The sequence below is a fragment of the Stegodyphus dumicola genome, chromosome 11, assembly GCF_044657685.1.
Source record: "Stegodyphus dumicola isolate Sdum_Otavi_A_Nest chromosome 11, ASM4465768v1".
NCBI lineage: Eukaryota > Metazoa > Arthropoda > Arachnida > Araneae > Eresidae > Stegodyphus > Stegodyphus dumicola.
In genome coordinates, this window is record NC_140778.1 from 129,850,699 (window position 1) to 129,875,709 (window position 25,011).

The window sequence follows — 25,011 nt, forward strand, 5'->3', positions numbered from 1 at the left end:
TATAAATTCACGTATATCTTCGGAAATTTTGAATAAAAAATTGTAATTTTTTGCAGGTATGCTTAGAAATACGTCTACTTTAAGATGATGGTAAAAGGTTTATAGATTATAATCCAAAAGTTTTTTGAAAAATTTATAAAAATTATTTAAAAATACAAATTAAAAAAAATAAATCGTAAAAAAATGGGTGAATTTTATTTGGAATGATTCTGAATTTCGAAATGTGAAAGGAAGAATCAAGTAAGTTTAATTAAAAAAAGAGAGATTAATAAATATATACCAAACTCTATTAACATTGAGGAGCTAAAATTTTGAGAGCTATTTTTTTAAAAACTACTCGTACGATTTTTACAATACTTCGTAGTTTGTCGTAATTTGAGTCGTAGAATTGGTATGTTATTTCTGAAAAAGTTCAATTTTGTGTCAAAATACCTATGTTAGAACATTGCTATATATAAATCTAATACATATCCTAAGTCACGCTTTCGAGACAGGAAAAACGCAAGTTGAATTCGGTCAATCGGCCCAGTAGAATAGGAGATATTGAACTGCCCCCCTTTTTTTTTTGAACAGTGTTCAATTAAACTTAATAGAATTTGAACACTTTGAAATTAGCAAAGCTTCTTTTCCTAAAAATGCCCATAGATTAAGAAATATATTGTATAAAGAACCATGCTTTCATAGACCATTCATGAAAACGAAAATCCAGTTGACATCATGACATTTAATTATAATTATGGTGTTAAAACGATTTATCTTGGCTAACTTCCTTCATATTCTTTCGTAATTTAATGCAATTTTTTAAAAAAATTATTGCATTCAAGGAAAAGTTATGAGTGTGTGTGGTTTCAAATTCAGACTACTCACCATTCCGAAAGGTGTGGTACCGTCGTCCAATCGTTCCGCTTCTAACGCTGCTGCCCGTTCCAAGTCCCACTTGCGTTGTTTTGCTTGCTTTTTGTGATCTTCATTCCTGGACGCGTAGTTAACCAACGCAAACTCTAGTAACGCTCCGAAAACAAATGTGAGACAAACGCCGGTCCACACGTCGATAGCCTAGATTAAAAATAAAAAATCTGATGTGTACACCACATAACTTTCTTGTATGAAATATTAAATTATGCGCATTTTCTCTTGCATTTCATTTAAAGCTATTGGATTAAATTAAATCTATTTCGCCGACAGCGCATAAACCACAATAGAATAAATGCATTCTTTAAAATTCACTCTATTTGTTTACCACACAGACACTCTGGCGCTAGGTTCACTTAACAGTATTATATTTCATTCATAACTCAGAATGCACAATATTATTTAAAGAAATATCTAATCTTTGCCACATGTTCTATTCAAATACTATAATAAAGCTACAACGATGTATAAAAGAAATTAAGCAAACAAAACAAAAAAGAAACAATTTTCACAGACGATTGAGTATTTTTCATTCAATTAATTCAGTTCTCACTTCGCGACAAGGCAAAAATACATAAAAACTCAGAATATCCGTATTAAAAATTGCGAAGTAAATCTTAAAAACTTATTTCCTCGAAAAAATTCCAGAAAGGATTAAGCATGATTTAATTCGCAATAATAAATGAAGGCGTTATCTTTGTTGTTGCGAAGCTAAGTTTCTCTAGATTGGCAACGAATCCACTAGTCTGATGCTGTTTCAAATGTAAACAATCAATGGCCGCCATAAAAAAGAGGCTTAGCGGCACTTACACAACTTTATAATTGTTGATAATTCTAAAAATATTGCATAGAGATTTACATAAAACCTCAACCGCAAGGCATAAAAACCTCAACCGGAAGATAAGAACAACATAATTAAATCACTTTTAAAGCAAAAAAATGTACAATTTACAAACATATAAAAGTAAAGAAACTGAGATCACTGAGCCGAGTAACAGAGTGCGTATATATATAAATATATTTATATATGTTTGGTGCGGTCGATTGCAACCAAAACACGAGGTGCACATCTACATGTTATAGCAGTCCTATATACAAAATTTGAACGTTCTGAAGCTACTCGTTTTTGAGTTATGCGAGATACGTACATACGTTCGTACAGACGCCACGAAAAATTCTCTTCAGAATTAATTTTAAAGCAGTTTTATATTTTTTTTTAAGAAAAAGAGTCTTTTATTCTATCTTTACGTACAGATGTCACGCGAAAACATCGTTAAATTGCATTTGATAGCGGTCAAAATAGATATTTTCGTTGAAATATGCTGCCTGAATCTTTTCGCGATTACAATACTTCCTTTTTATTTCGTACAAGAAAGTTAAAAAAAAAAAAAAAAAAAAAAAAAAAAAAAAAAATTAACATTAAAATTGGGAAATATTCCAGACCCAAGTGTCTTGATTTAGCTCAAAGGGGCAATTTGCACAGAAGGGCTATTAATTTTGTTTTGCCATTTTACGTTGGTTCACTTTTCAAATTGTTGCCGCCAATTATTAGAGCCCTGCATTATATTTAAAGAAATTAAATAATGAAGTATCTGCACGAATATATGTATGTTCCTCGCATTGTGAAAAAACAACGGTAGCTAGAGAGATCAAATTTTGAATAACGTAGTCCTCCATTCGAATATGGCCATCTGGAAGCCCAAATTTGGAATTTGGAAATTTTTTTATTATCTATTTCGTATTTTGTCAAACATTAAAGAATTTTTGATTAACAAACTCAAATATTTCAAAGGGAGCAATGACAGTACTGTACCCTCGGGGGGGGGGAGGAATGCATTACACGAGACTGTGTATCGGAAATTCTAAAGATATGCTCTTTTTAAAAATTTTTTTGATATTGCTGTTGAATTGAATTTTATGCTTTAGGTGCGAATAACACGATATTTAATTATTACAAAACGTTAAAAAACCCTTAATATTGTTGCGTGCATACGGGTTCGTTTGGAATTGAATGCACAAGTCCGATGAAAAATGAATAAGATTTATTATTATCACAAATAAATGAAACACAATACTTCAATTTTTTCAGATATTCGTACAGTATTACAATATATCAGAGTAGTTATCTTTTAACTTCACAAACGTTCAACAGAACTTAATACAAAACAGCTATCGAAAGCTAATCCGCGAATTCGCTACAGTCAACAAGAGCAGTTTTCTAAACAAACTCTTAAAACAACAACAAACTAACTAAAAATAACAACTACTAGAATTGAGAGGTTTTCCTCCTTTTATAAGATTTTAAATCGCGCTCGAATTTTCTGGAACTTTCTCGAAATCAAAAAGAGATATTTATTTATTAAATGTTAAATGCACTTGCTCTTGCATTTTTAATTTTCCGGCTTAGCTTTCCTTTAATATTCATCGCTCGCTACACTGCACGGGAAATAAAACATTTTAATTTATGATTCAAATAACATTAGCTATTTAAATAACAAATCCGTAACAATATAAAATTTAAAATACATATCTGAAATTAATATATATCTGAAATCTTCCTTTAATATAAAATATGAAAGCTTTCAGATTTTTTTTTTAACATCTGGACTGATCTGTACATCATCGAGGATTTACTGGAATCATGTGCATCGAATGTGATTCACAGGTTTTGTGTTGTTTGAATCCGTTTCAGTCATCGGGGCTTCACAAAATGCACAGATTTTACACGATTAAAATTATTTCTATGGCCTCAGAAAGTTGTTTCGTATTTTTGGTGTCCGTTTTCTGGAAGCTTTATTCCATAAATTATTGCGCCCACCAGCGGCCGAGCGGTAAAGTCGCTGAACACTGGTAGTTCGGTCCGAGGTTCGAATCCCACGAGCGGGCTGGCTGCATGGGTGTTTTCGTGGTGTACCCCATGTGTAACGTGTATACGAGCCAGTTTCCCTTAGAAAGTCCTCCACGAAGGCATCCCTCCCCCCTTAGGCAGATAGCCCTAGTGTGCTTTGCCATAATTAAATACACCACACCACACCATAAATTATTATGTAATTTTAAAAAACATAAAACACATGACATAAATGCTGAAGATCATATGAATTATATGATGAATAATAATCGGAATCAATATGAAAGTGGAAACAAAATTAACGACTGTAGCAAGAGAAGAGGGAAAATAATTTAAGAATTAGTTCAGATATGACATAAACAAAAGCGCGACATATTGCCAGGGAATAATAGAAAATGATTTCACAAGAAGTTATGAGAGATTGTATAATTTTATGACTGAGTAATTAAACCGCAGTTACTACCTTCGGTTATAAAGACAACGCTTGGTACTCCCATAAAAGTTTTACGAACAAATTATAGGCTATGCGATAACATCCAAAATAGAAAAGTTCCAGTGTGCAGTGTAAATTTGAGTTTTCTACGGAATATGACGTATTATATGCGTATATGACGTTGTTTTCAATTGTAATTTTCTTTCATCTCGTTGCGCCTCGGCAAATGCTACACACAAGAGTTTAAAGTAATGCAAAAAATTTATTATAATGTTTCAAATTTAGCCAAAATTTTGCGACTGAGTAGATGTACGAGATGATGTTAATAATGTTCATCAGGACCTCATTTACTTTTGTGTTTCATTGAAAGTTTTGTTATTCCTTTTGATGCTTGGATTTAAGAAGAAATAACTGGAAGTATCTTTCAATCATATCATTCGTTGATACTTAAAACTGTTATTTTAACTTATAATTTTAAGAATCCAAACTTAATTTTTGGCAACAGTCTGAAATTGAAAAATAGATTATTACTAGCCCAGAAGAAGTATTTGTCTCGAAACGGCATTTTGCGTCGAATCACTATAAACATCGAATCACTTTTCAAATTGTTGCTACCAAATATTATCGTCCTATAGTTATAGAAATTAAATAATGGAGAATCTGTATGAATGTATGTTTCTCACACTGTGAAGAAACAATAATACCTAGAGCCATCAAATTTTGAATAACGTAGTTCTCCACCCGAATATGGACACCTGGAAGCTCGAATCTTGAATTTCGAATACACTTTATTATCTGTTTCATATTTTTTAAACTTTTACTAAACCTTTATTCAGAAACTCAACGATTTCAAAGCGAGTAGTGGTAATACACTGGAGGGAGTAAAATGTTTTTATTTCCAGGGCACGAGACTGCCTACCAGAAATTCTAAAGATATGCTTTTTTTAAATATTTTTAGCCCAAAGTGATCATAGCCCAAATGCTCTTGAAACGTGTATGCATGTGTAAATGGGGAGAAAAAAAAAAAAAAAAAAAAACCTTACCGCCCCCCTCGGAGTAATATAAAATCTGAAAGCTTTCAGATTTTTTGTTCTCTGTTTTAATATAAAAGCAACTCAAATGCGTAATACAACCTAAATTTTAATATTTAAATTTGTCAATTAATTTGATCAAATACTGCATAGATTAAGGCTGCATAAATTACTTAGCTAAAAATTAACAGGAGGTATTTTTCTGTCTACGAAAGAAAGAAAATCTAATAAAGTGATAGGACCAGAAATTGATGAATTTTTGCTAGCAGTGTTGTGTTTTCAACATATCTCTCAAAACTCCATAAATAAATTATTCATCAGTTTTTTTTATAATTGGAACGCAGGGAAGCTTCTTTATTTTTTACCCTTCAGTGGTGATAAAATATCAGACAAAACCTATAGCGTTCGAAAAACATTTTATTATTATTTGAAATATCGGTTATAAGTGTTACAGTTATTCTTCCAACATATTTGCATAGTGTGTGTTTGCGAAGGAAATGAAATCTTAACTGGTGATTTGGATGATAGCAATGTTGCTGTAAGTTAGCTAATGAGCGAGCGAAGCCTTCTTAGTCTTAAAATCAGAAAGAAATATTTATTCTTACTCTCTGCAAAGAATTTAGGGATTATTGATATTAATTTAATTTTAAAAGGATAATAAATAAACGAATAATAAATCTTGTAAACTTAACTGATTCCTTTTTAAAAAATTCTCCTGTATTAATCTAAAAAAATGTTTGCTCATATACATACTGAAGGATCATCGGTAGTAAGAGTTAGGCTGGAATAGTTTTATTCTTTTTGGACCAAAAATAATACATTGCAAAATTTTCAGTTAAAGCCATACGTGGAACTGAATTTTTAATATTTGGAATACCTAATAGAAATTTAAGAAATGTAATTAATTTTTATTGTAGATATTTCGTTGACTATTAAGCCAAGGTCAGTAGACAGACAAGGCTATGCTCTTCCCATTGACTGAGTTCGTTGACGTCACTTGACTTATAGAAGTGGAAGACCCGAAATGAGTAGAGAGTAGTATCTTTGGGGACAGACAATGATGTCACACGCTCAAAGATTTCTCGTTGGGAAGAGTAAACTGTCTAGTATAACAACTTTGCGTTTTAAGCTATAAGGAATGCTTCCCATGCGTGATGTCATGATGTAACAGAGAACTCGGCGTCGCATAACTGACTTTTTACGCCCCCTACTCCGAAAAACTAATAATTATATTTCTAGTTTGTATATTTTAAGAAAAAATAAATACAGTAAATTTCCCTTAAAATATTAAAATTTTGTTAAATGTAGAATTTTGCTACGAGTAAAAATGAGTAATTAAAAGAAAATCGTAATAAATTTTCCTTCACAAATTTATTTCCCCCCCCCCAAAAAAAACGATGAGAGGAAATGAAGTGGTTCCGAAATATTGTTCAAATCTTAAGGTACCATAGTCTTTTTTTTTTTTTTTAATTAAAGAAACACAATAAATTTCCCATATAGTACCACATAGTATCATCACATGGGGCTTACAGAAGTAAGTATGAAACACAATACAAAATAAACAGAAGAAAAAACTGAAATAAAATTAAGGATGATTACAAAGTTTCACAATAAATTGACAAAAAGTGTTAAAAGCACTTCTCTCGGAAATAAATTGGTAAAATTCTCCGGTTTCAAAACATTTCTTTCGTTCTTATATTTAGGACATTGAAGAAGCACATGTTCAACATTCTCCTCTCCACCGGGACTACAATCACAGACAGACTTGGAGCTCAACTTAAATCTATTCAAATAACTTTTGAAAATTAAGACATGCGACATGCGACGGGGGACGTGGGCACCACCCCTTTACCGTCGGTTAATTGGTGTAGCGCCACGTCCACCAATATCTAGAGTTGAACCTTGAGTCTTTCAAAAGAGCAATTACATGGCCATACAAGGGCTGTTAATATTTAGTATTACATTCTTGTTCGCTGGTTAACATATTCTATGGATAACGTGATTTACAGAGTTACATACTGACTTTGTCTCTCATTTCCGGTATACAATGCATATGCATTACCTGAATTACATTAATCTTACATTGCGTTGGATTACTTTTGTGTACAGTTACAGTTTTGAAAATTAAGACACAATAACACGCCGAATAAATACTAATTCAGAAGTCAAACAACAAAAATCAGCGTTATATTTACAAAAACTTTTGAAATTTCCATGGCCAGTAAGAAATTGGGTTAATTTATAGTCTGTGAAGGAGTGATGACATGACAATCTCATCTTGATAGAAGGGAAAAATCTCTTTGTTAAGCTCCCTTTATTTGAATTAATGAATTCGTGGTTCCACGACTCCACAATACTTTCATACATGACCTTCTTATAAAAGGAATTAGGGATATTGACAAAAGTGTCAATTTCCCGCTTAGTCGCAGCCTTAGCAAGGAAATCGGCTCGTTCGTTCCCAACAACACCTGTATGACCACGAACAAATGAAAATGCAACCGAAATATTTTTATCTTTTAGGTTTTTCAGTTCTTTCTGAATCTCGATAATGATATTATTAGAAGAAGAAATAGATTTTAAGATCTCCAAGGATGAAAGGGAATCAGTACAAATGAGATAGTCTGAAACAGCACTATTTTGTTCAGAGACCCATTTGATGGCGAAGTTTAAGCACAAAAGTTCAGCTATAAAAACGGTACAGTCTGAAACACAATTTTTATATCAAAAGAAACTTACTTTTGTGTACGATACTGGTGGTAAGGAAGCATTGATTCCAGATATTTGAGTTGCCATAGTGAGGAGGGTCGTGACTCCAAGGGAAACCCTGGCGGGAATTGCATTTGGGTCCAACCAGAAAGACACCCAGCTCACAATTACTAACATACAGCAGGGAATATAAATCTGGATCAGATAGTAGCTGAACTCACGCTTGAAAAGCAGATCGACCTTCAGGCAACTGTATTCACCTACAAAAAAAGAAAGAGAGATGAGCTACTGTTCACCTATAGAAGAACAGACTGAAAGAAGAAGATTTAGTATGAAGAGAAATAAAGATAAAAAGAAATAAAGGGAATAACAGTGGTTAGTTTTAAACAATAGAAGAAGCATGGTGGCCTATCCAGACTTTGTTTTATGTCATTTTAAAGGAAATGGTTTCACTTATTAATTGCAGAATTATTGAGATGTAATAAATGTGCATTCAGTTGATGCTCGTTATGTTCATTAGGAATTTTCATTTATCGCATATGAATCAGACATTTTTTTAGCATCCATAAATCAAATGGTGTTGCTTTCTTGTTAATAAGTTAGGTTTCGTGCATTATTTCTGTAAGCACCTTTTCGTAGTAACCAAAATTTACTTTCCAATTTTCAAAAAAAAAAAAAAAAAAAAAAAAAAAAAAAAAATCTTAAATTTAGTTTTCTGAATATTTTTAAATTAAAGGGCTAAAATAAAATTTTCAGAAAAAAAAAATTTCTATTTTAAACATGTTCGTACATTATATAGTTTTTATGTGTACTTTACTATATTATTAACGTCAAAACTAATTCGAAACATTTAGCCCTAAGTGGCATATTTCTTATAAATAAAAATTAAAAAAATATTTCTGAAATAAAAGTATTTTCTAAGCATTAAATTTAGGGGAAAATATTGTTGTAGCGACTTTTAAACAGCTTTAGATAAAAATAAACCGTGTAAAATGCGAATTGATTCCCCCCAAACCTATTCAATTAAAATCGTATTAAAATTACTTGCGAAAAAACAGAAATGGATGTATATAATTAAATTTATTTCACTTAACCCTTCACATAAGTAATTTCAGTGGATATTGTATCGTAATTAAAATTTATGCTATCACATAGTTTACGTAGTACACAGTACCTATGGACGCATCGGAATCTAGAATCTAGAAGATCCGAATCTAGAGATGTCGACATTTTCCGGTGAATGTCAACATTCACGTAGTTGTTTGGTGTTTGTCCGTATTATTTGCAAAATATCCTTATTTCTCACTTACACCTGCAAATGTCGACATTCACCATGTTCTGATGGTGAATGTTAAATTAAAACATTTTTGTTACACTTTTTAAATCATACTTTCTTCATGAAAATATATTATGATATATTTAATTGATGTTATACAATCTTATTTATTGCAACAACTTAAAATGTTATGACACTTTGAACTGCACAAAAGCTAAGAACACTTCTCAGTCTGTCTTCTCGACTTCTCATTTCTAACTCCACCAGAGCATACCTGTGCTTGTCGACATTCACCGGTGATAATCCAAATGTATAAGAATATAACCAAGTATTCGGTATTTTACGGATCTGTTTGGCATGTGTTTACATTCACCAGAGAATGCCGATTTTCTCTAATTTCGGTATTTCACAGTAACATATATATTATAAAAGTATAAATATTTTAGTTAATACTTCAAGCAATAATAATATTGATGATGTTATTATTGCTTATTTTCCCTGGTCTTCAGAAACTAAACCTGGTCCAAAAGTTCCCAAGAGTTCGAGCAATCAGTCACAAGTAAAGAGTCTCTGTAGAGGTGAAATCAGTTAAGGACCTGGTTAAGAAAAGATGATGAACCGAGGCTGGGCTGGTGGAACACATGCGGTAAACGGAACTTTTGCTGATCTGATCCTAATCTGATTCATCAACATTTTTGCGTCCATCAAGACATTTTGGCGACAAGACTGCAGCTATCAAACCAGAAACTGACAAGGAAGTTCCGCTTTACGCAGAAGTTGCAAAAAGGCTCCTCAAGACAACATTCCAAGAGACATGGTCATCACGATGGCAGGAAGAAGAGACAGGAAGATTTACTTACAACATCTTCCCAATACCTACTCTCAAGAGGCTCAAATGCAACTAACTCTTCCTCCAGGCCTGTACCAACCATGAGAAATTCCCAGCGATTCCCAAGACGGGACGTCAACTGTTCTTGTGGTTTTTGCGGGGAAGACGCGGACTCACTTCATTACCTGCGCTCCTGCCCTCTGACAAAGCACCTTCGACAGCAGTTCTTTCCTTCCGACTTTATCACATATCCTGTGAACAGACTGTTCACGGACTATTACTGCAACAAGGGCATCTTAGAGATAATGAAGCAAGTGAATGAAAATAATTATATCCAAGAAACTAAAGATTAATGTAAAATGTAGAAAGGCGGCCTAGCCGTAAGATTGCTAGCAATGACTAGGATGACCTGTAGTGCCATTAATTTAGTTTGGCGGAACAGGTTAAGTAAAGTGACTATATCACGACACCTTTGCGTCCATCAAAACATTCGATTATGTTGATGCTGTTAATGCTTCTCATATCCTTCGCATGAAATTTCAAAGTAGCTCCTCTTGGTATAAGACTTTAAACACACTAGAGGATATTTCATTGTAACTAAATTAAGTGATTTACATAGTTTGTCTATATAGTTTTAGGACTAAGTTCATACAAACTTGATGGTTGAAGGAGACAATGATCTTCTTTCCCTTTCATATACAATTTTTATAAATCAATACAACACTTGTTCACACAATAGTTTGATTGCTTTGTGGAACTCCTCTTTGAGAATACTGTTTCAGTGTCTGATTACGGTTTTTCTGAACTTTTCAGTGCTATTAAAATTCACCGTGAGGAGAGACTTAACTTTAGGGAGGAGAAAATAGTCTGAATGTGTCAAGAGTAGTGAATAAGGGGGTGATTGAGTATTGTGACACTTTTCTATACTAGAACTTGCTTGACGAGAATGGAATTGTGTGACGGCATATTGCTGCATAACAGAAACCAGTTATTCAGCTAAACATTTTCAGGCTTAACGCGCTGAATTGTCTAGAGAAATCTGCTGTTTACACCTATGATGGAGATCACCATCTTTACCTCAGAAACAAATTCCTTTTCCAATCAGAGAAAATCACCAACATGATCTGTAGTAGAGATTTCTGAAACTGAAATTCCTGTGGCCATGGTGAACCTTCTACAAACTTTAGCAGATAATTGCCATTTTGTCTGAAGAGCATACGCAAAGCACCAAATTTCATCTCTAGTCACAATTTGCTTCACAAAAGATCAGAACTAATGCTTATCATTTGGATCAAATTATGCCATGCAGAAGTTAGATCTTCTTTCTGCTCTACAGCTTATGCGTAAAGGACAGCATGAGAATGAAGTTCTTTTCTAGAGATCTTCCACGACAGTTTTGCAAGCATTGGCTTACTGATGTTGAGATCATCAGCTATCCTTCAGGGACACACATGATGATTTTTCAGCCAAAAGGTGTCAAGCTATCTCGATGTTGTCATCCTTCGACACTGCGAACGATAGCCATTTCTAAGTGAATCATCAACATCTTTGCGTCCATCAAAACATTCGATTGTGTTGAGGCTGCTAATGCTTAATTCTCGACTGCTTCCCATGATATTTCAAATGTCTCCATTCCTCTTTTTATTTTCTGCTTTATAGCAAAACTTTATTGCTGTTCTTTGCTCAGCTTTCAACTCTTACAGCAGGTGTTCTGCAGATCAGAGCCAATGCATAGAAAGTATAATTGCGGAGAGAATTTTTGTCTGTAATCAGATGAGATTTTAGGATAAGAAAGTTGAGATGCCAATGCTTTGTTTATCATTTGGCAGGTTTCAGGCATTTAATAAAAAGTAAAAGCAGATCTAGGACCTGAGTATTTGTTATTACTTTTTTTCTTTCATTTTATTCTGTTTTTCCATTTTTTTATAGATATTTTACTATATTTGTAGATATATTTTTATTTTGGGTTTCTAGCACCGAAGTTGTATGTCTGTTGAAAAAGAGTATTTATTATTTAGTAATGTTAAAATGTACTCTGATAATAATTTCTTAGTAATATTATTTTACTATTTTAAATAGTTGAACATAATATTCTTACAATATTCAAAATTTAATTTTACTTTATGTAATTATTTTTTAACTAGTAAGTAAAGAACTGAATAAATTGAGGACATGTTGACAGTTGTAATAAGAAACTTGCTAATTAATATAAACATCTTCATTTCTAGCCGTAATTAACTGAACGAGAAACAATTGGCAACTACTTAAGTTACGATGAAAATAATTAATGAGAAAGACAGCTAATTATTTAGTAAATTAATTAAAAAAATTAATGATTTAGAATGAAAACCACTAATTAAGGAAAGAAATTTTGTTTTCCTTTAAAGCTTTCTAAAAGTACAAACGCTGAGGGAAAGCGAATAGATTGAACGGGAAATAAATCTTTCTGTGTTTTATTGGACCTTATTAATGTAAGGACCGATTTCGCAATTTGTTTTTAGCAGTTAATTATATTTCTTATCTTTATTTTATATCCTTAAATGGATTTAAATTTGCGAAGAGAAAAACAATTTGCATTACTGAAAAATGACAGCCTATTTTTTTTTGTAAGAAATAAATAAAAACGAAATCCCTGCAACATAACATTTGATAAGGAATAATACATAAATAACATTTATTATTTTAAAGATTTTTAAAATAATATTGTTCATTTCTAATATGTTTTCGGTTTCTAAAATGCCACCTAGATAAATTTCAATACAAATGGTTTGTTAATCAAATTATCAGTAATAAATAATAAAAGATAATTAATAAATTATCGTTGATTATGAAAGATATATTTAACTGAAATTTATCGAAGTGTTGAAATTTATTCCACGAGGAGTGATATAACGAATTTAATTGAATCTTCTTACGTCACGGAGCTTTGATTATGGTGATTCTGAATTTAACTGAAACTTTTTGGGCTGAGGAGAAATGTAAAGTACAAACAGATGAGAGAATGAATAAAATAATAAAATAATCATACAAGAATGAATTATGAACATGAATAAAACAATAAAATAATTATACAAGAATGAATCCTGAACATGAACAACATAATAAAATAGTCATACAAGAATGAATCCTGAACATAAACAAAATAAAGCTTTTTGGGCTAAGGAGAAATGTAAAGTACAAACAGATGAGAGAATGAATAAAATAATAAAATAATCATACAAGAATGAATTATGAACATGAATAAAATAATAAAATAATTATACAAGAATGAATCTTGAACAACATAATAAAATAATAATACAAGAATGAATCCTGAACATGAATAAAATAATCACAAGAATGAATCTTGAAAAGGAATAAAATAGTAAAATAATCATACAAGAATGAATTATGAACATGAATGAAATAATAAAATAATCAAACAAGAATGAATTATGAACATGAATAAAATTATAAAATAATCAAACAAGAATGAATCCTGAACATGAATAAAATAATAAAATATCACAAGAATGAATCCTGAATATGAATAAAATAGTAAAATCCCAGAATCATGAATATGAATAAAACAATAAAATAATCATAGAAGGTAAACATGAATAAAATAGTTTTTACCCATTTTCAGAGAATTAGGGTTATATTTTATTCATTAAGAAGATTAAATTAATGAAAAAAGTTCTTTCTAAATTAAAAACATACTTAATTTCAGAATCATTGATTATTTCATAAGAAGATTTAGAAATGCAGAGGCAATTCGCACATTTTTAGACGATATTCATTGTATTTTTACAGAAATATTTTACCTAAAATGTTCGTGTTTTAAATGTTCAATTTGATAATCTTTTTTCTTCACTGTATTTCTACACCGCAATAGCCTTTTATAGTATGGGAAGAAGTAATTTATGCCATTCGTCTTGAACATCTTTCCAAAGTCAGATGAGAGTTGCAGGTCGACATTTGGACAATCCGCTTCTTTAATGTCCAAAAGCGCAAAAATCCACTAGGAGATATAGTAGGGATATGAATGAAGGGTATGGCTTCTATACCCGTTTCTTGTTCCATTCTTTTTTTCCTGGAAATTAACAGTGGAATTTGAGGTGTGGCTGCTTATTTTGCCTTGATTCAGTTGTACTAACTGATGGCACTGTTTGTAAAGAGAAGGTATCTCATATTTGATAACTGGTTATAAAATATATTCCCGATAATAGATGGAGTTGTTCTTAATATTTTTATCCACTCTCTTTATTTTTAATTTGCCGTTTTATGAAAAGCCAATAACAACCATAAATTCCTCTGAAAATCTTTCTTCAGATTCTTTGAACCATGTTTTAAGATTTTTATCTCCTCATTCATGATAATAAATGGATCTCTTTTTTTATTTCAGTCATTTAAATACATCGAAGTTTCATCTACTGTTAGCACATTTTTTTCCATTTTTGTCTGGATAAATGTTTCTCATAAAGAATTCTGCACAGCGTTCTGCGTTGCCCGATATGTCGTGGAGAAAGATGATGTACAATTTTTTCCGCCTTTTTAAGATTCTAATCAGCATTAATCACTTTCTTTGCAGTTGACACTGAGCATTTTAATGATTATGGCATCTGTCCTTTGAATTGGCGGATTTGCTTTTAACAAGGGGTATCAGATATCCCTATACTGACAAGGTTAAATTAACCACTTTTCATGTACCTTTTCTCAAAATCTGCTGTAGATACATGTTTGAAATTTTGTGTGTAATTAAAGTATACCTATCTGATTATACTGAAATGAGCTTTTGAAACATTTTGAATTTTAGAGTAATTTACAGAATATTTTGTAAGGCATAGTACAATTTAGCACTTTTCTCACACTTAAAAAAATTTGTTTTCTTTATTTATCACAAAAAGCTCATTTCAGTAAATATTAGGAAACCTAATAAATAAGCCATAAAAATTGTAGATACCTGTGAGCAGTAGTTCCTGAGAAAAGGAGTATAAAAAAAATCACGTTTGGAGAAAAACGCGTTTTTACGTAAAAATCCTCATTGATCAAAGCATTCGATGACAAATTAAAACTAGATTTTTTACAGTTCTAATTTTCATAGGGATTAAAGAATGGTATTTTTAGAAAGATAAAAGTGTAGAGAATTTCAAAATGCAAAAATCCGAAACCACCATTGTTTGAAGATTTTTGGGTTCCAATATCCCTTAAAGGGTACATTTTGCAACATTCGAAAGATTCCTTTTTTTTCCTTGGATGTGTATTTGGGTAATTTTTCCTTTTGAAGCTAAACTTTGACCTTTTTTACCCCCTTTATTGTTGTCAATATTATATATCGTAGCTTTAGATATTGAAAAAACCATGGCTTTCACAGCGTTTTTTAATAATTAGATATAAAATGTTTTTTTCGGAAAGACCGCAAACATAGCTTTTCATCTGTTGCTTCTTTAAAAGCGCCATTTTGTAAAACTGTCAAGTAGCAGACGATAATTTATATTTTCAAAAATATAGTTGTGGGTAAATAAATTTTACCAAGAAGAACGATTTTTTTTTAATAGCCGAGCAAAATCATTTAAAAATTTGGGAACAGCCTCTGTGTTTATAACAATCTTTATTAAATCTGAATATCTTTTTTCAACAGTTTTAATCAACTTCAATAATATTAGGAACAAAAGAGTAAAATTACCCGTGTTGGTCCGACTTGTGCAATAGTCTGTTAGAAAGGCTTCTAACGTGAATCTCGGTAAGTGCAAGGTTTTAACTAGCTGGACAGGCTCTTCTTTTTTCCAAAGGAAAACGAGATCTTCTGTCGTGTAACCATCTGAAATATTTTAATAAAGTTCAATATTTTTACATTTAAAAAGCTATAACATTTAATTCCAGCATTGCCATTCTAAAATTACTAAAATGTTTAAGACATACATACATAATGATCATACAAGAATGAATTATGAACATGAATAAAACAATAAAATAATTATGCAAGAATGAATCCTGAACATGAACAACATAATAAAATAGTCCTACAAGAATGAATCCTGAACATAAACAAAATAAAGCTTTTTGGGCTAAGGAGAAATGTAAAGTACATGATAACATGAATAAAATAATAAAATAATCATACAAGAATGAATTATGAACATGAATAAAATAAGAAAATAATTATACAAGAATGAATCTTGAACAACATAATAAAATAATAATACAAGAATGAATCCTGAACATGAATAAATAAATTCTTTGAGGATATTCACAACTAAACTTTGTTCGTAACTCGTATTACACTGCATTAAGAACAAACATAACTGAAGTGTAAGGAAAGCACAGGATTATGCATCCAAATATATTTTAGCAGAAATTTTCAGTACTTAGCATTAAATTCTTTAGTAAATCTTAAATTAATCATAAATTTTACATTTGCCTAATTTCAAAATAATTAGAAGTTGGGTTTTTAGTGCAGTTTGCCCTTTTAGAACAGTTTTAATCGGCCGATAACTGAATATGGTAACTGAATATGATAACATATTCAGATTATTATAAGATCTTATTATGAATGAAAAAACTTATTTTTAGGAACGTCCTTTCCGTAGGCATGTATGTAAGAAAATGTATTATATAGCTTTAAGATTCTGTATTGTAATACATTAGGCTTCCTCTTAACTGGCATGTGCCGAATAAGTGCCGAATTAAGAAGTAAGAAAATTAATTACCAAAAATTGAAAATTCTGTAATTATTCCGTTATAGGTCATTCAAATGTCTTAGTGAATAGCAAGATGTTGTTTCTGAAGACATGGAATGGTGGCTGACCGTTGACAAGAATTTTGAGGAAAAATCTTTATCAGATAATGACATCATCGGAGTTGTCGCTGATGTGGCTTACGATGACTCTGACATCATTGACAATGAGACCTTGTCAGATGACGACATCATCGAAGTTGTTGTCGATATGGTTTACGATGACTCTAACATCATTGATAATGCGACCTTGTAAGATGACGACATCATCGGTGTTGTCGCCGTCATGGTTTACGGTGACTCTGACATCATTGACAATGCAACCTTGTAAGATGACGACATCATCGGAGTTGTTGCCGATATGGTTTACGATGACTCTGACGTTATTGACAATGCGACTTTTGTCAGATGATAGCATCATCGCAGTTGTCGCCGATATGGTTTACGATGACTCTGACATCATTGACAATGCGACCTCCGTTATATCACATGCAGATGGAGCAAAAGCATTGGAAATGGCTTTACGCTGTGCGGAACAACATGCATCGATTTCTTCTACATGCTTTTAAAATATTCTAGATGCTTTTAAAAAAAAAATGGCGAAATTATGCAGCGAGTCACCGTATATAAAGGAGCCTTTAGCAGGGGAAAAATTGACGGATTCTTTTAGACATTCATACTAATGGTATGTATGTAATAAATTGACAGATTTAATAAATGCTTACTTGAATTATAAAAAACTGCATTTCCATCAATTAAATAATTTTTTTTTTCACTGTCCGCTTTAATCAGAATTTCGTTTAACCAGCTTAACCCCTGTCGCATCTAAGTCGGTTAGCTGTACCTATCTAAGGGAAGAGAAGGGCTTTTTAATAGAAACGTGCTTGTATTAATGTTACACACTAGAAAAACCACGAAAACAGTCACGCAGCCAGCCTGCTACTCAGGATTTGAACCCAAGGGGATCTAATAATGTAGCGAAGTCTTGTCCATTTGATAACTGGTGGATCAGATTAGGGTCGAAGTCTATAAACTAGACAGAGATGGTAGTTTTAACAACGTTACTTATGCATGAAGATTTTGCCATGTTCTGTATTTGCGAAGAATTATAGGAATGAATGCTTTTCAAATATCATTCAGTAGAAAACTGTTAATCAATAAATAAACTAGTACATATTAACTTACACTGAATCTAAGCCATACTTATGTCAATGAAAATCTCTTAAAACTCTTTGCAAGAATTTATATTGCAACATAAAAATGGAAACTTACAGCTAACCATGGTAATGGAACACGTTTGCTTATCCAAGGGATAATATTTCAGATCCATGGGGCAGGAAAGTACAAGAGATATCCTGAAAAACGAAAAACAGGAAATCACATTGAAACAATATTGTTATTTGTAAAATGGGCATTTTTCAAAGTGGAAGATAAACACACTAGTATAAAATTTTAAATTAGACCAAAAGGCAACCTTATCAAGGCGTAGATTAAAGTTATCAGTTTTGAGAGCAATCAGACGCAGATCCCTCTTCTTCAGGAGATAAACATGTTTTGCAAGAATGGGGGAACTTACAGCATGATGGTGCACATGGTGTTAAACAGAAACATTTTAACCCAGGTTTTGAAAATAGCTCTCTGAGGCAATGACGTTGAATATTACGGTTTATGCACGAAGTGCAGCACCTAATAATTTTGAAAAAAATCATAAGGCATGTGAAAATTTCAAATTGTGTTGTCGATGCCATTTGTGTAATTACTCCGTATCAGCATAACTCAAAATCAGTTCTGTAGGTCTGAAACATGCTGACAGGAGATTTTTTTTTGTTTCCTTGAAAAAGGAAGTGATGCCCTTTATAAAGGAGCAGGTGAAATGATTTTGCAGGCAATATTGTATTGGAGCATTTGTTGTGGATGTTTTTCTTCACAGTTTCCCTATAGACTCGGTAGATCTAGCGAAAAGGATTATGTCATTCTTACATTTGTCAATGTTGGCAAACTCTCCTCTATTGCAGAGTAGGTTTTCTTCTTCTGGGGCTCAGGAACTTGTGTCGCAATTTTAGGACAGCCCTCTGAGCTACAGACATGAGAGCCTTAACAGAATATGTATGTGGGTTTTTCCTCGTTTTTCAGTGGGCAGACTTCGATTCTGTGGTTTCCTGCATGTATGACTTACCTAGGTATCTTGAAACATAGATGCTTGGTATGGCCACATATTTGGAATTTAAAATACTTGCTTTGCTTTTTCCCCATATTGAACTCGTTTCTACGAGCATTCATATTCAGTATATTATTCGCATGATTTCTCTGCATCAAGTTTGTGAATGTCTTAGGAGGTACATATTCAAGAATGCAGGAGCAACAACCATTTATTATGAGAAGCAATGCGCAGAGCAAAGCCAAAATAAATGTAGCGCCCTCTGTGTAGGGAAATAATAATGAAACATGAAAACCTAATCTATTAGACTATGAAAGAATAAGGAAGAACTAGATATGATTTAATGTCATTAACTAAGGATAAATTTTAGCGAATATGAAAAATATTCAAATGGAATACAGTTTTTCAATTAAAGCTGTATGGATGATTTTCGCAGAACTAAAACCAGAATTGAGATTAAGTACCGAATTATGATAAGCTACAGCACAGCGGTTCTCAACCTTTTGACTAACGCGTACCATCTAAACAAAAATTGAAAAACCTTTAGGACCACCACTACAAAGTACTACTACCACCACCACCACTCGTGAACAAAGCTCATATCGCATAAATTTACGAGTGTTAGAGAAAAAATCAATCGGAATGTTGGGGTTTTAATTTTTGAATTTTAATAGTTAAAAATATTTTGATCCTTTGCGTACCACCTATTCTTCTTTTGCGTACCACAGGTTGAGAATACCTGCTATAGCAAATTCGTTTATTTCTCCTTTCCGAAGAGAAAATTCTTTTTCCTCGACGATAAAATTTAACGCTGTTTCAGTTTAGGTATCCGATATATATGAAAGTGCATTGAGCATCATTTGCTATGAATTCACGAAGAATTAAAATCGGAGGTGGTATTTTTAAGGAATTAACAATGAGTATCGTTGATAGGTAAGAAGTGTTGTTGAAACTACAAAGTTGAACGAAAATGAAAGTCGGAATAATTTTTTATCTGGTAGAAAGGAAAAAGGTTATATGAAAGAGTCTCAATTATTTGACCTCAGGAAGTCAATTATTTCACCACTTCATTAACAGAAGATTTCCTTCTAGGGCCGTTGATAAAGACTAAAAAAATTTTCTTTTGGCATAAAAAAAGACATTTAGCTATAAGAAGTAACTATTATAAATTATTATAAATTATCATCATATTATTTCATTCTTCTACCAATTACAAAATTGCTAGGATTCTCCAGTAGTTAACTTCATATACAAATCATACAGAAGTATAAATCATCAGTAGTCTGAAGTAGAACATTTCAAATAAAGCAACAAATGAATTATAAAGCAGTAATATTTCAAAAGGGATGTTTTTAAAATCGTTTATTTTATTGCTTATTTTCAGAGATAGATTTAATAATACTGACAATTATTTTAAGAAGATTTTTTTGGTCAAGATACAACCATTAGAATCGCTATTTTATTAGAACTGAAGCAAAAAAAAAAAAAAAAAAAAAAAAAAAAAAAAAGATTTTATTGTACTGGAATGGCTAAAGTAATTGTCAATTTAAATTGCTGCAGCTGACTTAAAATTATTGAAAATATTGCTTTCTCAAATTAAATACAAACTTTAAAAAATTTTTCTTATCATTGAAAAGAAAAATTTTGTATAAGGTCTGTCATTTCATATGATATTGCTTAATAAACAACGGAATAATGCTAATTTGTTTGCCAATATAAGAAAATCAAGAGTTTTTCTGTATTATTGAATCCGTCAGTAGAAATGAAAGGCCCAAATTAGGTATTATGTTCCTCGATAGATGGCGCCACAAGGCTTAGCAACTTTGAATTCGATCATGGGCTTGAAAACTGAGCACTGCGCTTTTTGTATTTACTTACAGATTTGTTAATTTTTCATTTTCGCATGCTGTACCTTAAACTCAAAGTAAGATGACTAAATAGCCGTTAAAACTTACACGTTAAAAATTGACATCAGACCTAAATTACGAATTCTGCAAAACTGCAGCTTCGAGAAAAATGTGTTTTTAAATTCTTCCCAAGCGATTCGTCCCAAGAAAAATTTGAGTTTTACTTCTGCTTGCGTATATAGTTCTTGTATATTTCTTTGAAGAGTTATATACTTTTGTTTTAACTAAAATCCTTCTGTTTTAAGTAAAGCAACAGTAAAAAAAAAAAAAAAAAAAAAAAAAAAAACTGAAATGTTTCAGATTTTAAATTACGTCCAAAGGGGCGTTTTTTTAACATTTTGTGTGTTACCTTCCTTTATTAAATATCATGTTCCTCGCACTTAAACCATAAGATCCAGTGCAACAGCAATATCGCAAAATAGTTTTAAAACGAGCATATCTTTAGAATTTCCGATACAGGTGTGGTGTGGTGTATTTAATTATGGCAAAGCACACTAGGGCTATCTGCCTAAGAGGAGGGATGCCTTTCGTGGAGGACTTTCTAAGGGAAACTGGCTCGTATACACGTTACACATGGGGAAAACCATGAAAACACCCATGCAGCCAGCCCGTTCGCGGGATTCGAACCTCGGACCGAACTACCATCCGATACAGAGACTCACGCGCTGGAGATAAAAATGTTTTTTCTGCACAACGTTGCCATTGCTCGCTTTGAAATCCTTGAGTTTGTTAATCAAAAATTCGTCAAAGTTTAAAAAAATAGGAAATCGATCATAAAACAAATTTCAAATTTCAAATTTGGTCTTCCACATGCTCATATTCGTTGGAGGATTACGTTATTCAAAATTCGATGACTCTATGTACCGTTATTTTATGACAATGTGAGAAATATACATACATTTACGCAGATTTTCATTATTTAATTTCTTCAAATATAATGCAGGACTCTAACATTTTATGGCAACAGTTTGAAAAGTGAACCGACATTTATCCGTCCGACGCAAAATGCCAAAACGAAACTAGTAGTCCTTCGGGATTCAAATCCCTTTGGACTAAAAATGCATTATATAACTGAAAACGGGGGGGGGGATGCAGATTTGCGTTTTTGGCTTGGTGTTCATGAAATTATATTCATGCAAAATAGTTCAAGCAGATATAATGTTTGAAGAATTTTTTGCGCAGTTTTACTTAATTTTAAAATTTCACGAAGTTTTACTGAGAAAATTGTTAAAATCCACTAAGAAAAAAATATTTTTTGAATGAATTTTTATATAAATTTTTTATACATCGTTGCTAAATATGTATTAAAAAAAATCTTTTTTGAGCGAGGGTTTTTTGCACCGATATATTAGATTTCGGCAATAGATGATAAATTGTAGAACATGAAGAATTTGAATTTATATTAAACTAGAACCGTAAAGATTTCGACTGATCCTTATCAGCTGTTTTCTAAGCAGAAGACCTGAATAATGTAGTGTATATGAAAACTTCAGTAAATTTTTATGCATATTTTTACTTAGAGGTATAATAAACTAAAATAAAAGTAACATTAAAAATTAATGTTACTTTTATTTTTCTCTAACAGAAAAGTAAAGCATTTTCTCATTATAAAGCTGCTCCATACATCTTTAAAGGGGATTACATGAAGTAATATGATCCTAACATAATCAATTTGGCACAGGGAAAAAATGTCAAATCATTGTCAAAATGTTTTTAAATGTAACTTAATTGAGCGGGACGTAAAATAAGAATTTTCCCCGATAAGCCCTTGGAAGAGATTGTGGATATTTTGAAACAATTGTTTGCTGAGAATGTGAATTCTATTAAAGCAATGCAACCAGTTATGATCAAATTTAAATTTTACAGAAAAATTTAATTACTAGATGACAGCCGAAAATTTAAGAAGTTTTTTTTTTAAAAAAAATTAAATAATTTAATAAAACGGGGGGGGGGAGAAAAGAAAAAAAAGCTGTAAGCCCAAAAGGGCATTTTTAAAACTTTTTATGTGTTACCTTTATTTATTAAATATCATGTTCTTCGCACTTAAACCGCATAAAATTCAATTCAACAGCAATATCGCAAATCATTTAAAAAACAGCAAAACAACATATCTTTAGAATTTCTGATACACAGTTTCCCGCGCTGGAGATAAATTTTTTTTGTTTTTTGTTTTCGTAAGTGCTGCCATTGCTCGCTTTCAAATTGTTGAGTTTGTTTATAAAATATTCGTTAAAGCTTTACGATATATGAAATAGATAATAAAACAGATTGGAAATTCAAAATTCGGTCTTCCAAGTGCCCCTGTTCGGTTGGAGGAATACGTTATTCAGAATTCGATGGCTCTAGGTACCGTTGTTTTTTCACAGTGAGAGGAACATTCATACATTCATGCAGATTCTTTATTGCTTAGTTTCTTTAAATATAATACATGGCTATAAAATTTGGTGGCAACAGTTTGAAAAGTTAATCACCACAGAAAGCGAAACGACGCAAAATGCCCTTTGGAGACAAATAGCCCTTTTAGGTCTAACACCCCTTTGGGCTAATTATATATATATATATATATATATATATATAATTAGCCCAAAGGGTAATCAAAGACTAAATCAAATTCGCATCATATATATATATATATATATATATATATATGATGCGAATTTGATTTAGTCCTCGTACATAAAACCTATTCGTTCGTATTTGCATTCTGAGTACGGTCTATTTTACTGTGTATATCTAACACATATAGAGAATTTTTTCATATAGGATATTTACACAGAGCAAATTAGCATAGTAACACAAGAACTGATTGCATACGAGAAATGCAAGAGTTGACACAATAACACCTCTTCACCATTTTTCAAATAATGGAAACCAAGTGAGAGACTATTTGTTTAAAACATTTGTTGAAACGTGATGAGCTACCGCACAGTGTGATGGCGCTATAGTCTGCTTTGTTAAAACGCCGTTATTATTCTTCCCTATTTGCGATCGTAAAGCTTACCGTGTTCACCTCGTGCACCTTGCATGAGACTATAGTTCAAATCAAACTTGATTCATGCGCTTTTCATGAAGCGAAGCACGTTGAAAGGAAATGGAATGGAGGAGGGAAGAAATTTTGAAAGGTTTCAGATTTTTAACGGTCGCCCAAAACGGTTTGTTAAGGTGTCTGTATAACATATATTATCACTTACCTTATGCTATACAGGACATCACCGTTCGGATAAATTCTAAGTAAGACGTTGGGCATGATGATGTTATGGAAATGACCTTCTTTTTCATTGGAGAAGAACAAGTCCGGCTTCCAAATCTTATCCGGATCGGTTAGGGTGAGATACCGAACCTGACCTCCAATGTCGTCGAATTGCATTCTTTCGTCTCTCCACTGTTCTCTCAAAGTCATTTGCACGCTGTATTCCTAAAAGAAAGAAGCAGGAATTTGATTAAACTTAATGATTTAAAAAATCTTATTTTTCCAACAATTCTTAGTTCAGTCTAAGGATAAAATATTCGTTAAATTACAGTAATAATTCATCATTCATCTGTAACGAAAAAGTAACAGGAATTTCCAGTGCGTAGTTTGCTACTGGCTGTCAGGATGGTAATTCTGGATCCTTCTAGGAAATGCATACATTTATTGCAAGTAGTATTACTGATTTCATTTACATTTAATGAATGATCGTCATTGAACTGGTTAGCCATTCTGTTCATCTCAATTTATTGAATGCCATTGCCCGTCTGTGATCTAGACATCATCACACTATAAGGTAGTTCTCCCGCCTTCGTGGTGCAGTGATCTGCACACTGGGCGCGTATTCCAGAGGTCCGTGGTTCGATTCCTGGCGAGGGCGTTGCTCATTTTTCATCTTGCCTGCTTCCAAAAAATCCTAATGTCTCTACAACACTTCTAATTAAAGTCTCGCCTTAAGAACTAGGGAATCAGTCTAAATTTTACTGCATTAGTAAACACGGATCCTTTGGGCTTTGTTCCTTTTTACCAGGGACACCAGTTTCTGAGCGGTAAAGTCGCTGAACGCTGGTAGTTCGGTACGAGGTTCGAATCCTCCCCCACGAACAGGCTGGCTGCACGAGCGTTTTCGTGATTTTCCCCATGTGCAACATGTATATTAGCCAGTTTCCTTAAAAAGGCCTCCTTCTTCTTAGGCAGATAGCCCTCGAGTGCTTTGCCATTATAAGGT

At 32.2% G+C, this 25,011-nt stretch overlaps 1 protein-coding gene across 2 annotated transcripts in view; it reads right to left on the reverse strand.

Annotated features, from left to right (window-relative positions):
- The window catches only part of LOC118202108 (glutamate-gated chloride channel-like), a 410,115-nt gene that overhangs the window by 23,093 nt on the left and 362,011 nt on the right, over positions 1 to 25,011 (reverse strand). For both annotated transcript variants that reach the window (XM_085827212.1, XM_085827213.1), the window contains exons 4-8: positions 24,007 to 24,230; positions 18,023 to 18,105; positions 15,701 to 15,835; positions 7,961 to 8,190; positions 868 to 1,056 (exon numbers count right to left, since the gene is read on the reverse strand). In XM_085827212.1, coding sequence (XP_085683338.1) covers positions 868 to 1,056; positions 7,961 to 8,190; positions 15,701 to 15,835; positions 18,023 to 18,105; positions 24,007 to 24,230 — 861 coding nt within the window. The remainder of the gene's footprint in view (positions 1 to 867; positions 1,057 to 7,960; positions 8,191 to 15,700; positions 15,836 to 18,022; positions 18,106 to 24,006; positions 24,231 to 25,011) is intronic.